General features: G+C 43.9%; 1 protein-coding gene across 1 annotated transcript in view; it reads left to right on the plus strand.

The window, feature by feature from the left end:
- The window catches only part of USP12 (ubiquitin specific peptidase 12), a 105,855-nt gene that overhangs the window by 79,195 nt on the left and 10,188 nt on the right, over positions 1-16,472 (plus strand). Inside the window, exons 4-6 of the mRNA XM_086714772.1 lie at positions 340-569; positions 6,070-6,146; positions 6,260-6,343. Coding sequence (XP_086570898.1) covers positions 340-569; positions 6,070-6,146; positions 6,260-6,343 — 391 coding nt within the window. The remainder of the gene's footprint in view (positions 1-339; positions 570-6,069; positions 6,147-6,259; positions 6,344-16,472) is intronic.

Consider the following 16,472-nt stretch of genomic DNA (forward strand, 5'->3'; position numbering starts at 1 on the left):
CAGTGTTGGTTTTACAGCTTGCCACGTCATAATGTTCATGGAATAATACAGCGGTTTCTGGGCCCTTCCATATGTTATGTAAACGTTCAAGGCGGGTTTTGCCCGTTTCTCATGGATCGGTTAGTATCGTTTCTCTAAAAGGAAAGTTCTCATCTCAACTGTCTTTTCTCCAAATTTAGTCCTATTTCCGTATGTGAAAGATCATCTGTTTCTTGTATATGACCGACAATGCCAGACGTTCGTGCTTGGTTCTGATAGACCACGAGATTCTCATTTTAAATCTAGTTTTAATGAAGTTACTAATTCTGAAATAATGCCCTAATGTATTTTTGGTTTTAGAACTTTTTGACAACTACATGCAACAAGATGCCCATGAATTCTTAAATTACCTACTAAATACAATTGCTGATATCTTACAAGAAGAGAGAAAGCAGGAAAAGCAAAATGGCCGTTTACCTAATGGTAATATCGACAGCGAAAATAACAGCAGCCCACCAGACCCAACGTGGGTTCATGAGATTTTTCAGGGAACATTAACAAATGAAACCAGATGTCTTACTTGTGAAACCGTAAGTATATCGTAAAATTTTAGAGGGAGCAAATTTACTTCCTTTTTACCGAAAGTTCTTTGGAGGATGAGTGAGAGTGGAACGCGAGGCTGGAATTTCTTAGGTGTAGGATAAACGAAGATTAAAGGTGTACCTGTCACTTGAAAGGGATCTGTCTACACTTTTTCCGTAATGTTGCTTATTAACAGTGAATACCCGCGACGACAGAAAAAGTAACTTCCTGCAGTTTCGGACCACAGTTGACCCTTGAACACTAGGGGGTCGAACTTCCTGGGTCCACCCATTTGCGGATTTTTTTTTTTTTTTTTTTGGATACAGTACCGTAAATGTATTTTCTTCGTAACGTTTTCTTTTCTCTAGCTTACTTTACTGATATCACGATACATATACAAAGTGTGTGTTAATCAAGTGTGTACGTTATCGGTAAGGCTTTTCTGGTCAACAGCCGGCCGTTAGTAGTTAGCTTTTTGAGGAGTCGAAAGTTACGCCCAGATTTTCAACCGCAGCGGGGGTGTGGGTTGGGGAGTTCGGTGCCCCTGACCCCCCTCTGCATTGTTCAAGGATCAACCGTGGTTGATTCTGTTTCAGTAGAAGAGGCCAGAGAGCCAGGTTCTGGAAATTCTATGTCTGTGTGTCAGGCAAGCCCATAAGAAACTTACAGGTCAGGGAGGCACATGCGTCTGTTTTTCCTTTCCCTACAGTTATGTGTCTTGTTGGAATAAAAACTAAAGCGTATTTGTTATACTCCGCGGGGAAGGCACCCGCTTGCTGGATACTTTGTAAAGACGAGCAGTAGGGAGGAAGCCCAAAAATGAATTCCACTGGATTCCACATGGGATCGGATAACTCAGTCCTTTTGTTATATCGTTACCTTGTTACCTCATTTCTCACTTGAGGAATGAAAGATCAGACTCTTGTTTAATCAGGCATCCATTACTCCGTTTTGCCGGTTGAGCCAACGGTGTCCTTCACGGCATTTCTGCCCCTGCAACCGAATCTGGTTAAGAGTTTGCTCTAGCGGTGTGCATTTCATATAGTGGTCATGTTTTCTCTAGCCGCCTTTAATCTGGAACATTCCCATAGTGTTTTTGGTCTTTTATGACATTTGTTTTACATTTTAAAAGAAGATGTGCCTCCTTTTTAAAAACAGTTGAACATTGCTCTTACCGAGTTTGCCCGATGCTTCCTTCTAATTAGATGCAGGTGTGTTCTTGGCTGGAGTGGTCAGTTAGTGTTGTGTCCTTCTCAGGGCATCCTGTCTGGGCACACAGTACCCACCTGCCTCTTGATGGGGAAATTAACTTTGATCTCCCATTCAAATTGTTGTTCAGTTTCTCCGCTTGGTGATGACCAGCCTTTATGCCCTTGTAACTAGTGGGCAGTCTGTGGGGAGACACAAATAACCTTGTTCTTCATCAAAATCTCCCCTAGGATCCAGCATCCACTGAGGATTTTTGCCTGACTCAGCCTTCAGTATGATGGTCGTACTACTAGTTTTAAGAGGAGAGGAGCATCGTCCAGGGGAAAAGAGTCCACGGCGAGAAAAGATCAGATGTTTTATGGATGTTTGGAAGAATAACATAGTTCCTTGGTTGACTAGATCAGATAAACTTACACTGGCGGAGGCTAATAAGGAACTGTATTCTTCTTTTTTAATTAATAGACTTCAGAAGAATTGAGTGGAAAGTACAGAAAGTTCCCAAATACCTCCTCTCCTCCACTTCCCCGTTATTAACATCTTGCACTACTGAGGTGCATTGGTTGCAGTTGATGGGCCAGTAATTGAGGGGTACATTATCAGCTAATTCTGTAGTCCATATTTTAGTTCACTCTTGGTATCATCTGTTCTGTGGTTCTGTTTATTTTGACATACGTATAATGACCCGTGTCTTTCACTACAGTATGATACAGAGTAGTTTCAGTGCCCTAAAAATCCTCTGTGCTTCACAGATTCATCCCTCCTTCCTCCCCAAATCCCTGGCAACCATCGGTCATTTTACTGCCTCCATAGTTTTGACTTTTGCAGGGTGACATGTACAGTTGGAATCGTAGATATGAGTGAGGCCTTTTCAGATTTCTCCTTTCTCTTAGCAATACGTACCTAAGGTGTCTCCATGTCTTTTTGTAGCCTGGCAGCCCGTTTCTTTTTACCACGGAATTCTGTTTCATCGTGTGGACAGATCACAGTTTATCCATTCATATGCTGAAGGATGTCTAGGTTGCCTCCCACTTGTGATGATTATTGCTTTGTCTTCTCTGGGCCTCTTGCCTCTCCATGTAAACTGTAGAATCATAAAAGATTTACAAACTGGTTTATTATCCATAAAATAATGTGCTGTGATTTTGAATGGATTGTGTTGACTCTGTTGATCAAGTTGGGCAGAACTGAGTTCTTGACAATGTTGAGTCTTTACTGTCCATTTACATGGACTCTACATTTATTTACATCTTTCTTATGGAAGAAGTCATCTTGTCGTTGTCCTCGTGTTGATCTTGTACATACTTTGTTAGCTTTACATACCTAAGTGTGGGGGTTTTTTGTTGTTCTTTTGTCTTTTGTTTTGTTTTTGGTGCTAATATAAACAGTAGTGCGGTTTCTTTCTCTTAAAGCAAATAGTGATCCTTTTGATTCAACCATGAATAAAAAGATAGGCTCTTTCAGTGGAACCCTGACCAATAAAGATGAGTGACTGTTGACTGTTGATTATGCGTTCATCTTTTTAACTATAACCAGAGCTCTGCAGGGCGATCATTGTCAACAGTGTAATTTTAGTTAATGAAAGGACACAGTTGTAATAAATAAAATTCTCTTTTGTGAATCCATTTTTATTGGTGAACCTCTTTCACATCAAGCAAAAGAGGTTTAACTGAATGCTTGACTGCATTAACATCCTGTGTGGGTGTTTTTGGGTTAGAGTAAGGATTACTGTTTGTTGTTGTAGCCATTGCAGTAAGAGCTTGACTGGGCAGTGTTTGATGGCAGGAATTGGTCTCAGGACTCACCTTTATTCGATCTGAGCAACTCCACTGGTTTTAACATGAGTTTTATAGAGACATATTATAAAAAAAAATTCTGTTGTAGCTGAATTCCAAGCTTTTTGGAAATAGACTGAGCGGTGTTTCAATTGGAAGAGTGGGTTGAATCAGAATTTGGCAGTTGGTTGGTGTTTGGTGTGATGAAATTTGGTCTGTGTTCGAAGACCTGTATGATTCATCCTCTTCAAGAAGACAGAAGATAGTTAAATTTGCTTAGCATGTTGGGAAATGTAGTTTTGGTGAAGCTGGCAGAGTAGATTTGGGACCCTGTGGAGGTCTTTGGGATGCTGTGGTGCCAGGCCTTGGAAGCTTATTTTGTAGACTGGGGACAATGGGGGATGAGGATTAGATGTTTTTGAAGGACAAAGTGATGTCACCCATCCTTGGTTGCTCAAATATTTATTTTATTCGCAACGGATGGCTAGTGATCCTTCCCCCCATTCTTTGCTAGGTCCTCCTGTGGCCTGCAGTCTATATTTGCAGATAGTTTCCCAAGAATTAAAGGTATGAATTGAGAATATTTCCTCAGAATCCCAGTCATTATCTTGCAGATTCAGTAAATGGTCATCAGTACCCCATGGCCTTTATCAAACTCAGCTAGAGGGATGAAATTGAGAATTTCTGAAGAGTGAATATGTATCATTTCTTTAGTTTTGCATAAATATTTAAGTGCCAGCCGGGCCAGGTAGAAGATGGGTAGAGGTTGGCAGAAGGTGAGTAAGACATAGAGATCCTGATCTGCAGCTGCTCGTAGAGGAGTACAGACCGGTCACAGGCAGACAATTCCGGTCCAGTACGTTACGGTTCAGGTAAGCACAAGAGCCCGCGCGAGTCAGAGAACAAGGAGACCTGACCTCTCCACGTAGGAGTGGGCTTCTTGGAGGAGGCAGTGTTTGTGTGGCAGGTGTTGGTGACGCGGTTGTTGATACCCCAGTTGGTTAGGAGGCTGGGTCCCTGTAACAACTCTGTCTTCTGATGGTTTCTTCTTGGCCTCATTCCTTTTCTTCTGTTTAGTCTTTAAATGTGGGTGTCCTCCAGGCTTTCACTTTGGGTGGCTTCTCACTCTGCATCGGGAGGGTCGCGGTCCGTTTTCGTTCCCCTCCTGTGCTGATGACTCCCCACCCACGTCTCCAGCTTAGACTGCTTCTCTGAGTCTCCCACATCCTGGGTGTGACCTGAGTTAGAGCATGGGAGTCCGACAACAAGCAGACGTGTTTACAAACACTTTTGCAAGTTAAATAGTGCCCCACTCGGTGATTGCCTGGTACCAGCACGCTTGTGAACCCAAACATAGTAACTCAGATATATCCAGATGATCCAGAGCCTCCTTCTATATCATAAAGATGGAAATGTAAAATGAAGACCGCCGAGGCAGCGCCTGAGAACCCGCAGACCTCGTTTTGACAAACACCAGGCTCTTAAATCTTCACTCCTTTTTGGCCTGCACGTAAAGCCGCGTGTTAGCCTGTCTCTGCCACGCCATCCCGTGCCACCCTCCTCTCCTTCCTCCAAAACGGAGCTGATTCTTTTTCCTTAAGCACCTCTGTTCCCTTTCCTCTCTCTGTGCCATCTTCCTTATTCTTTCTTGTTCACTGAATCTTTTGTGACCCAGATCACTTACCTCACGGTGTCACTGTACCTTGTGCGCACGGTAAAAACGTACTCCTGTTGGCATAAGGGCATAGTAGATGCGGCTCCAAATCCGTGCAGCTACACGATGTATCACGAGTTACTGATGCCGAGCTCCTGAAACAGGTGCGCCGTTGAAGCAGGAGAGCACTTACCCCCCGGGGGTACGGCCGTGGTGGGTGCGAGGCTCCGCCAGAGCTCTGTTGCACGCTCACCCCGGGCAGAGAGTCGTCGAAGGAAAGAGCTAGGAAGAGCGACGTCTGCAGTTCCACCCTAATCCTGTTCAAACCAATAAGCACTAATTTTTTTTATCAGATGATTTAGCCATAATTCAAACAGAACCTTACGTTAGGTTTTTTCAGGGAAGGATTAGAAAAGGTCATCAATGAAGATTGTAATTTGGCATTTTAGGCTATAATTATTTCCTTGAATGATAAAACAACACGGGCGTCAGGCCCTTGCCAAGCATCCTCATTCCGTCTTGGCCTGTGTGTGCGTGCGTGCGTGTGTTTTAAGTATCAGTGTACATGGGCAGTTTGTTTCGTGCTTGACAACAATACCAAGATTCGGGAAGGTGATGGGATTTGACATCCTCGCCTCTGCCAGTAAGGAAATCGGTCCCAGATGTACTTTGCTGTTTAACCTGTCCACATGATGAGAGTCGTTTACTCAGTGTCCCGTTGGATAATCCAGATCAAGGAGATTTCTTGTGAATTTGGGGGGAAAAAGAATTCTTCATATACCTACTACTAATAGAATGAATTTAATTCTATCATTTCAGAGCAGTGATTTACTGATATTTTAAAAAATCAAAGGTAATTCCCTGTTTTTCCAGATAAGCAGCAAAGATGAAGATTTTTTAGACCTTTCTGTTGACGTGGAACAAAACACATCGATCACTCACTGCTTAAGGTAATTGTAGATGTATTTATGTTGACATTTAATGAATGTCTTTGGTTTAGAATATTTTGAAACACACAGTTTTCCGGTATAGACAAAATAAATTTATTTTGAATTTTACACAGGGGTTTTAGCAACACAGAAACTCTGTGCAGTGAATACAAATATTACTGTGAAGAATGTCGCAGCAAACAGGAGGCACACAAACGGTAATTTAGAGTTTTTAAACTGTTTTAGTGATTTCTCTGGCAATGGATGTTATCGATGGGCTTTTCTAGCTGAAAGGGATGTGTGAAAATTTACACTGAGTACAACTTTTGAATGTTATCGTTGAGTAATGAAGACGCATTAAGTTATTGCCAGATCAACAGTATTCCACTCTCCACCCTCAGGCCACTTTCTACACTTGTTTAACAATCCTAAACCAGTACGGTTAAAATATTTGACTTCGAAGCTTTGCTGCCTGTGTAGCTTTTTCCTTGGTGGGGAGAGGTAGGGGGAGCTGTACCCGAGTTTCTGCTCTTCCCACATGGGATGTTTACCTTCTCTTCTTTGGGATTCGGTGTCAGGGAATGGAGTCGTCATCATCATTCTCGTTGCCTTACTTCTTACTTTGAAACAATCTCAAAGACAAAAGCTGTATGAACCATACCAAGAATGCTATTTTACCCTAAATCGTTTGAAAATAAGGTCCTGGTGCGATGTCCCACGATCCTGGACACTTGAGTGGCCATTTCCTACCAACAAGGAGGTTTTCCCATGGCCGTATTCACCCACACGGGGAAAGTCACACCGACACGCCACTGTTCTCGTAGACCTTATTTTATTAGCGCAGATGTCCCGGTAATGTCCCTTAAGGAAAAAAGGATCCAGTCCAGAAACGTACATTACATTTAGTATTTGTGTCTCTTTAGTCTCTACATTTGGAACAGTTCTTTAGTCTCTTGTTGACTTTAAAAATCTTGAGAGTTTTGAAGATTACCGATTCGTTATTTTATAGACCGCCCTCTTTGGGGTCATCTCGTGTTTTCTTAGGATTAGGTTCAGGTTATGGATTCTGGGTGGGAGTCCCCCAGAAGTGATGCTCTCTTCTTCCCGTTGTATCCTCTTAAGTGACACATGGTGTGTGGGGGTCCCTAAGACCACGCCGGACACTCACTAGAAGGACTCACAGGACTCCGTGTATGTAGTCATGCTCACAGCTGACTTATTACAGGGAAAGGTGACAAAGCACGTCAGCAAAGCAGAAAACCAGGTGAGCTTCCAGGAGTCCAGTCCCATGGAGTCACGTGGGCATACTTCACTCCTGTAGCATTGAATGTGATGTGGGAAAAGTGTTTTCTGCTAGGGAGGCTCATTATAGACTCAGTGTCCAGTGTTTTAAACTGAAGGCTAGGGGCGCCTGGGTGGCACAGTCGGTTAAGCGTCCGACTTCAGCCAGGTCACGATCTCGCGGTCCGTGAGTTCGAGCCCCGCGTCAGGCTCTGGGCTGATGGCTCAGAGCCTGGAGCCTGTTTCCGATTCTGTGTCTCCCTCTCTCTCTGTCCCTCCCCCGTTCATGCTCTGTCTCTCTCTGTCCCCAAAATAAATAAACGTTGAAAAAAAAAAATTTTTAAACTGAAGGCTAGGCGCCCTCTGCCAGGATGTACCAAAATTCCAGACTCTCAGAAGGAAAACAGGTGTTGAGCATAAGCCACATTGTTTGTTCAAACAATTTAGGCGTGTTGAGACACGCTTATCATTTAGGGACACTCCTCAAATCCAAATTCTCATATATTAACCAAGGATCACCCTTATAAGCAGACCTTTCTAAAAGAAGTGTTTTTTTTAAGCGTTTCTTTATTATTGAGAGACAGGAGGGTGACAGAGTATGTGCAGGGGAGGGGCAGAGAGAGAGGGAGACACAGAATCCGAAGCAGGCTCCAGGCTCTGAGCTGTCAGCATAGAGCCCAATGCGGGGCTCGAACCCCCAAACCACGAGATCATGACTTGAGCCAGAGTGGGACACTTAACCAACTGAGCCACCCAGGGGCCCCACAAGCAGACCTTTGAAAAGACAGTCTGAGGCCCGCTAGGTTAACCCTTTTCTGCACATCCCATTACTGGTGCTGTTATCTTTGAGCACTTGATTTAGGGGATGTCTCCCAGAGTTCTTCACTCTTACGCTATGTTTTTGCTCATGTATAATTCATAAGTATTTTGTGTGGAGGTTATTTTTAGATTGTAAATACACCCATTCCTCATCAGACTTCTAATATTTTTCATTTTCTAAATCTCAGTTTGGATTCCAGGGTTTTTTTTGTTTGTTTGTTTTTTTCAGTGGGTTATGATCCCTTGCCATTCTTACTTTTTTTATGTGCAAATGATCCCCGATTTGGCCAGCGGGAACCCCTTCAAGCTGGTGCCTGTGTCTTTATGACATGTCCCCTCATCCTTGAGTGTTTCTTTACTTTCTGGCACCACAAGATACTCCTGGCTCATTTTCTCATTTTGTACTTGCCTTGCCCCCACTCTGGTCCAGCCATTTCTCCAGAGAGACCTGGTTCCTTTGAGGAGGAGAATGATGTTTAGAAAGCAAGACTCTGATAGAGGTGTGCTCCCTGCTATCAGGATGTTTCTGTCCTCGAGCCCCCTGGGTGAGCAGAGCTGGAGGGTGGGGGTATATACTCACATCTGTACCTGTGTATCTTGCCTGTTGATCTTTCCGTATTAAAAAACCATAAATTCCCAATTTCACATCTGTATCTGTGTATCTTGACTGTTGATCTTTCCGTATTGAAAAACCATAAGTTCCCAATTAAATTCCCAATTTCACGTCTCTGCCTGTGTCTCTTGCCTGTTGATCTTTCCATATTGAAAAACCATGAATTCACAATCAAATCCCCAATTTCAGCCAACACCATAGGGTCCATTCTAGTTTTCTCCTTTTTCATATTTGTGGTTTCCTTCTCTGAAAGTAAAAATTGGCTCACGTTATCTTTCTGTATTTATTTAATTGTTCAGTGACCTTGTAGGTGACCGGTCTTCTCCCTCCACCCCCACCATGCACACATGTCATACAGACATGCTCTTTGCTCTGCTTGGGTTTCCCCTCTCCCCTGACGGCACAGCCGTCTACCTAGTATGGCCCCACCTGACGGTTGAACTGAAATGTTCATGAAAAGAAGAACTTAGGTTTTTAAATGATTATCTTTTTGTTTTTATTTTGGACACAGATACATTTATTAGGAAGGGAGGGGTTTTAGGTAGTGGACACAGGTAATCAAAGCAGATGACTCATTGTTCTCTTCTGTTAGTGAAGATGATTGGGGTGGGTACTTCACATAAGTTTGGGAGAGGACGTATCAGATTAATCCTGAAAGTGTAGAAGGTGTCTAAGACTGTTGGTTAAGGAAGACAGAGTCAAGGACTAAATGTAACTAAGAGGAATCCGACTCGCGAACTTCTTTGGCCACACGGAGGAAGGCGTATCTGTGAGCCTGGCCGGTCTTCGTACAGAATGACAAATAGCCGTATATGTAATTAAAGATGGTTTACAAACTCAAGCTGTTTGTTCTGTAGACATCCATGAGATTTTAATATATCATTTAATATGAGGTTTTTTGTTAATATACATGGGGAATATATATATATATGCTCTGTAAAGAAATTAGAAAATATAGATAAGTATACATCAATTAAGAATCATTATGAAAGCGCTGTTAACATTTTTGTGTATCCTGGATTTTTGAAGGGTGTCTGTATGCACACATGTATGTAATTTTTGCAATGGAATCAAATTTTTATATGCAGTTTTGTAGCTTTTTTCACTTAATAAATGACAAGCATGTCACTAAAAGTATATTTTTACATCATTCTGAAGAGGTGCTTCATAGACTTTTTGTATGGGCGTACCATAATATACCATAATCTGTGAACTGTGTTCACGGCTAAATCTAATAGCTTAGATTGTTCCCATTTTTTTTTTTTTTTTTTTTTTTACTGTTACATTGCTTTGGTGAACGTGCATATTTTGTATGTATATGCCCACCAACAGACACATTTTCACACAGTTTTTAGAGTATTTCTGTAGGATAAGTTGCATGTTAGTTTACGGAAAGACAGCAATACAGAAATTATCTATTTTCTACTAGGATCTAGCGTCAGCCCTTCTGATAACTTGCGTTGTAATATTGAGCAAGTCTGATTTAATCTTTTTGGGTCTCACTTGCAATAGTTGACATCTACCAGCTCTTAGTCTCAGACTAAGAGAGTAAGATTGTGTTGGATATACAGATCATAGTTCTTATTAAAGAAACAAAAACCGGTTTGACTTTAAAAGGTTTCAGTCTGGATGAAGTACAAAAACCACGGGATCATCTCAGTGGACACAGAAGAAGCATTTGAGAAAATTCAACACCCGTCCATGATAAAAACACTCAGCAAACTAGGGATAGAAGGAACATACCTCAACATAATAAAGGCCATCTATAACAAGCCCACAGCTAACATCAGACCCAGTGGTTAAAAAAATAAGAGCTTTTTCTCTAGGATCAGGAACAAGACAAGGATGCCTAGTCTGGCCATCATTCAGCATAGTATTAGAAATCCTAGTCCGGGCACTTAGGCAAAAAAAAGAAAAAGAAATAATAGGCATCCAAAAGGGAAAGGAAGAAGTCAGATTATCTCTGTTCACAGATAACGATCGCATTGACAGAAAACCCTAAAGATGAAACAACAACAAGAAAAAAAGCCTTGTTAGAACTAATCAATTCAGCAGACGTGCAGATACGAAATCAACATGCAAAAATCGATTGCATTTCTGGGCACTAACTGAACAATCCGAAAAGAAAATTAACAAAAGAATCCCATTTACAGTAGCATCAAAGGGAATAAAATACTTAGAAATGGATTTAACGATGGGGGCTAAAGACTTGTACCCTGAAAACTTAAAATGTTACTGAAAAATTAAAGAAGATATGTACAAATAAATGGAAAGATATCTTGCGTTTATGGATAGGAAGACTTAATACTGTTAAAATGGTCATACTACCTAGAAGAGTCTACAGATTCAGTTTAACCTCTCTCAAAATCTCCATAGCAGTTTTTGATGAAATAGGGGAAAAACACACCCAAGATTCATAGGAGAAATCTCGAAGGACTCTTAAAGCCAAAACAGTCTTTAAAGGAAAACAAAGCTGGAGGCCTCACACTTCCTGACTTCAAAACCTATTACAAAGCTACAGGAATTAAAACGGCATGGACTGGGATAAAGAGTAGAGAGCCCAGAAATAAACCCTCACTCGCATGGTCAGATGATCTACAAGTGCGCCAAGGCCGCACGATACAAAAATAGGGAAAGTACACAGTCTCTTCACCCGATGTTTTCGGACCACTGGATATCCACGTGCAAAACCTTACCTTATACCATGTACAAAACTTAATTCAAAATGGATAAAAGACCTAAACATACGACCTGAAACTATAAAACTCCTAGAATAACGGAAAGTCTTCATGACCTTGAATATGGCCACGATTTCTCAAATATGACACCAAAAAGCACAAGCAACAAAGGCAAAAGTAGACAAATGGGACTTTGTCAAACTTAAAAATGTACGCATAACCTAGGGAGACGATAAATGGAGTGAAAAGGCATGAATGGGAGAAAATATTTGAAAACCAATACGTGACAAGAGGTTAATAACCCAAAATATATCAAGAACTCGTACGGCTCAGCAACAAAAACCAGGCAAAGAACTTCAGGAAACATTTCTCCAAAGAAGATAAACAAATGGCCGCCAAGCATATGAGAAGATACTCAACTAAAGCTAATCGTCGGGAAAAGGCACATCAGAACTACAGTGAGGTATCCTTTCACACCAGTTAGGGTGGCCTTTATTGGAAAGTGAGAATAAGTGTGGCGACGATGTGGAGAAACTGGAGCTTCGTACACTATTGGTGAGACTATAAACTGGCATAGCTGCTATGGAAAACAGTGTGGAGGTTCCTCAAAATACTGAAAATAGAACGACCTTATGATCTCGCGTTCCTTCTTCTAGATATATATCCAAAAGGATTGAAAACGGTGTCAGAAGAGATGTGTGTACTCCTGTGTTTATTGCCGCATCGTTCACAATAACCAACAGGAGGAAACAGCTTAGATGTCCATCTGCAGATGAGCGGATAAAGAAAATGTGGGATGAACATAAAATGGGGTATCATTCAGCCTTAACGAGGAAGGAAATCTTGTCACATATAACATAGATGAGTCTTGAGCATATCATGTTAAATGAAGTAAGCCGGTCACAAAAAGGCAAATTCGGTAGGATTCGAGTGATCTGAGGAATCTAAAGTAGTGACATTCTGAGAGACAAAATAAAATGGTGCTTGTCAGGGTCTGCGGGGAGGGAAGAAGAGGAGTTATTCAGCGGGTGTAGACTTTTCAGTTTGCAAGATGAAAACTTGGCAATTTTCTCCGCAGTTCTGGAGATCTGTGGCACAACTGTGTGCTTATAGGGAACACTGCCATACTCTCTGTTTAAAAGGGGTGAAGATGGTAAAGTTCATATGTTTTTTACCACAATAGAAAAATGCATGTGATTTGGCTGTCATTCGGAATCTGTGTTTGTATTAACGTAAAGACAGTGTCTTCTTTGCAACCAGCCGATCTTGGAACAACGTCAAAGAACGATTTCTGGAAATGGTGCCCTAAAATAAGTACTCCGTGATCAAATGAATTTACTATATAGTAAAATTTCCTCTTCATTGTTTATTCATGCTTCATATTGTGGACTCTGAGGAGACCCACAGAATAGAAGAAATTTCTCTTTTTATCTTTCATACAGAATTCGTCCGCACATTGACTCCTTTCACGTAGCACCCCTGTATAGCACAGTCCAGGAAAAATACGAGGTTGGTAAATGTGGATGAGACAGTCCCGAGCTGTCACCCAGTGGGAGGATAAAAGCATAGGGTAGAAGCAAGGTGATGAAGCCGGGGAACTGGACCGAGAGGATTTGATGGCTCCTGGCGTTGTTTTAGGTGCTGTTTTCCTGTCCTCTGGGCTGGGAGTGCCGCTGGCGATTTTCAGGAGCACTCGCCCGTCACTCCCCTCTCCCTGAGAGCGGGATCTGATGACGAGTGACAGTGGGGAGCTGAGCCAGCCTGACCGGCTCTCCACTACACACCCCTCCTCGCTCCCCTCCCTGTACTCTCTCCCCTCCCTGTACTCTCTCTCCCTTTAGGCCACATTCAGCCGAGCCCGCCTCCAGGCCCACCGCTGTCCACGGGCGGCGCGGCGTTGAGGACGACTCACGCAGTGCCCAGGTGACTCAGCATCTAGTTGTTGTGGCCGCTGCCTGTCTCTGTCCACCCCGATCTAGTGGTAACTGAGGTTCTTCCTGTTCCTGAGGCCACGTTCTTCCCTTCTGCTCGGTTTCCCTAGCTAGATGCGTATCGTTTTTCTGCGTGTGCAGGTTCTAGTCACGGTCAGTAGCACGTCGGGAGTAGTCAGCCCTTTCACACACGCCCTGTCTCCGTCTGCTGAGACTGCCGTAACAAAACCCCATAGACTGGGCGGATTATAAATAGCAGAAATGTATCGATTCGTTCGCATTCTGGAAGCTGGCGGTCCAGAATCGAGGCACCAGCATGTCGTGTTCCGGTGAGGGCCCTCTTCGTGGTCCCCAGCAGGTGCCTTCCTGCCTGGTGGAAGGACTCCCGCAAGCTCTCTAGGGTCTTTCATGAAGACACTAATCCCATCTGTGAAGGCTCCACCCTCGTGGTGTAAGCACCTCCCGGAGGCCCCACCTCCTAGAACCGTCACGTCGGGTATTAGGTTTTGAACGTGAGTTTTGGGGGGACACAAGCATTCAGACCGTAGCACCCCCTCCCCCATTTGGAATCCTCCCGAATCTGACCCGTGTGTCCGGTTGCCTAGGTCCTTCTGTCTTTTGACAGGTTGATGCTGTCTGGATGCGCGCCTGGAAGCATCTCCAGATAGCGATCAGCACTCTTCCCCCCCCACCCCCGGTCGGGGCACTCTGGATCTGCCCTGTCCCCCGACCTGCCTTCGTTGATGACACCCACTGGAGTCTGGCTCCGTCGGGTCCAGCTCTCCTCTCGGTGCTTCCCACTCAGTCTGATGTCTTCCTCACGTGCAGCCATAACTTCCGTTTCCCTGTCACACTCAGCCTGACCTTCCCCAGTTAGGCCTCGTTGACATGACAGTCCACGAGAAGGTGGAATTTTCTGTCTGTACGATGACGAAACTCTTCTGCGTGGTCAAGACTCCTCTGCCGACAGAATTCCATTAAGTTCTTACGTGCTTGTGCTGATGGGATGTTAAAGTTGTCTGGGGTAGAGTTTGCATATTAGTGCCCTCTGGCCCGCAGTACATGTGGACCTCTTTGCTTGGCTCCCACCGTTTACACAAATGGGAAATTTTCCTTTAAAAAATGGTTTCTGGCCATTCTTGGGGAATCTCCAGACAGCAGACAGCTCTAGAATATGGAACTCGCCTTCGTGGTGCCCCTCCCCCCCCTTGCCTGCAGCAGAGTGGCCGGTATTCTAGTCAGGGAGTGGCCTCAGGGCCCATTCTCCGCCACCCCCACTCCTTTGTTTGGGGCGCTTTCACGCTGGCTCTTCTTCAGAGGACTCCTCTGGGGCTGGGGCTACCGCGGAAGGAAGCTTCTGGGAATTTCTTTAACCTGTGACCTGTGACCGGCAGGTGGAGAAGAGAGTGTGAAAGCCCAGTCACCTCGCCACGGTCCAGAGAAATCTGCAGCGAGATTCAGAGTCCAGGCAGGGTTTTCCCGAGGGACCAAGCTGGAGCTGCTCTCTCTGGGCTTTTTCCTGAGACTCAACCCTCAGCCGGCTTCCTCCTCTTCCCTCTCGGCTTTCCTCACTCGGCCCCCAGAGCAGCGCTCTGATAAATCTCGGGCACACGACTTCTTTCGTCAGGGTCTGCTCGCTGGGTCGTGGGGCCCCAGGTTGAGAAGATGTGCCCGCCACCCCTTCTGACGGTGGCTGCTGTAGGCATTGACTTTGTAACCTGGTGTACGACGAGGGCGGTACATTTTTGCTAAGAAAATAGTATCTGCAGTCCTCTCGTTCCCGGTCCAGAATACTCTGATTAGGTTGGAAGGGGACGTGCTTGTTTTTCAAAATCACATCGTTGGTAAGCATCGTTTTTCTGCGGAGATCTAAAATTTCCGGAAAACTGAAGTTGGGCTGAGGACCCCTTTCTTCCGGAGGAGAAATGGGCTCTATTAATATTTTAAAATGCTCCTTACAAATTTATGATTACTTTGTTAATTCAGGGACATAAAGGAATCTTTCCATTTTTGCAGTTACTGGTCTTTATTTACAAAGAACCTGAGGAGAAAACATCAGCGTTTCATTTAGGAGAACTATAATATCATCGCCAAGGGAGGTTTATATGTTGCCGGATTCAATCTGCTAATGTTGTGTTGATTGTCACATCTTTGAGATACCGTGAGGGATATTATTGGTCTGGGATTTTCTTGTAATACGGTTGTCAGGTTTTGGTACCGGCTTTCAGCTGGCCTCAGAAATGAGTTGGTGATCATTCCCTCTTTTATGAAGAAGTTTCTGTAAGACAGGTACAGGCACACCTCATTTTATTGTGCCCTGCTTTGTTGTACTTTGCTGTTTTTTTTTTTTTTTTTTTTTTAACATATTGAAGGTTTATGGCATCCTTGCGTCGAGCAAGTCTATTGAGGCCCTTTTTCCAACAGCATTTGCTCACTTTGTGTCTCTGTGTCATATTTTGGCAATTCCCACCAAATTTCATGCTTTCTCGTTATTATCACATTTCGTATAATGACCCGTGCTCTCCGATGTCACTGGTGTAATGTTTGGGGGTAGCACAAACCACTCCCTTACAAGATGGTGAGCTTACTTGAGAGTTGTATGTCCTCTGAGTGCACTACCGTCCGTTCCCCCCCTGCCCCCCGCCCCGGCCCCCTTTCCCTCTCCTCTGGCTGCTCTAGTCTCTGAGACACAACAATATTGAAACTAGGCCCATTAGTAACCCTGCAGTGACCCCTACGTGCGCCAGTGAAAGCAGAAGTCCCACATCTCTCACTTTGAATCAAAAGCTAGAAATGGTGAAGCTTAGTGAGGAAGGGCACGTTGACGGCTGAGACAGACTGAAAGCTGGGTCCTTTGTGCCAAACTGCAGCCACGTTGCAAGTGCCGAGGAAACGTTCGTGAAGGACATGAAGAGTGCTTTTCCAGCGAACGCACAAGTGACAAGAAAGCGAAGCAGTCTTATTTCCGACACGGAGAAAGTGTGAGTGGTCTAGACAGAAGAGCAGACCGGCCACAACATTCCCT

The sequence above is a fragment of the Puma concolor genome, chromosome A1 (genome assembly GCF_028749965.1).
Source record: "Puma concolor isolate L17-30 chromosome A1, mPumCon1.1.hap2, whole genome shotgun sequence".
NCBI lineage: Eukaryota > Metazoa > Chordata > Mammalia > Carnivora > Felidae > Puma > Puma concolor.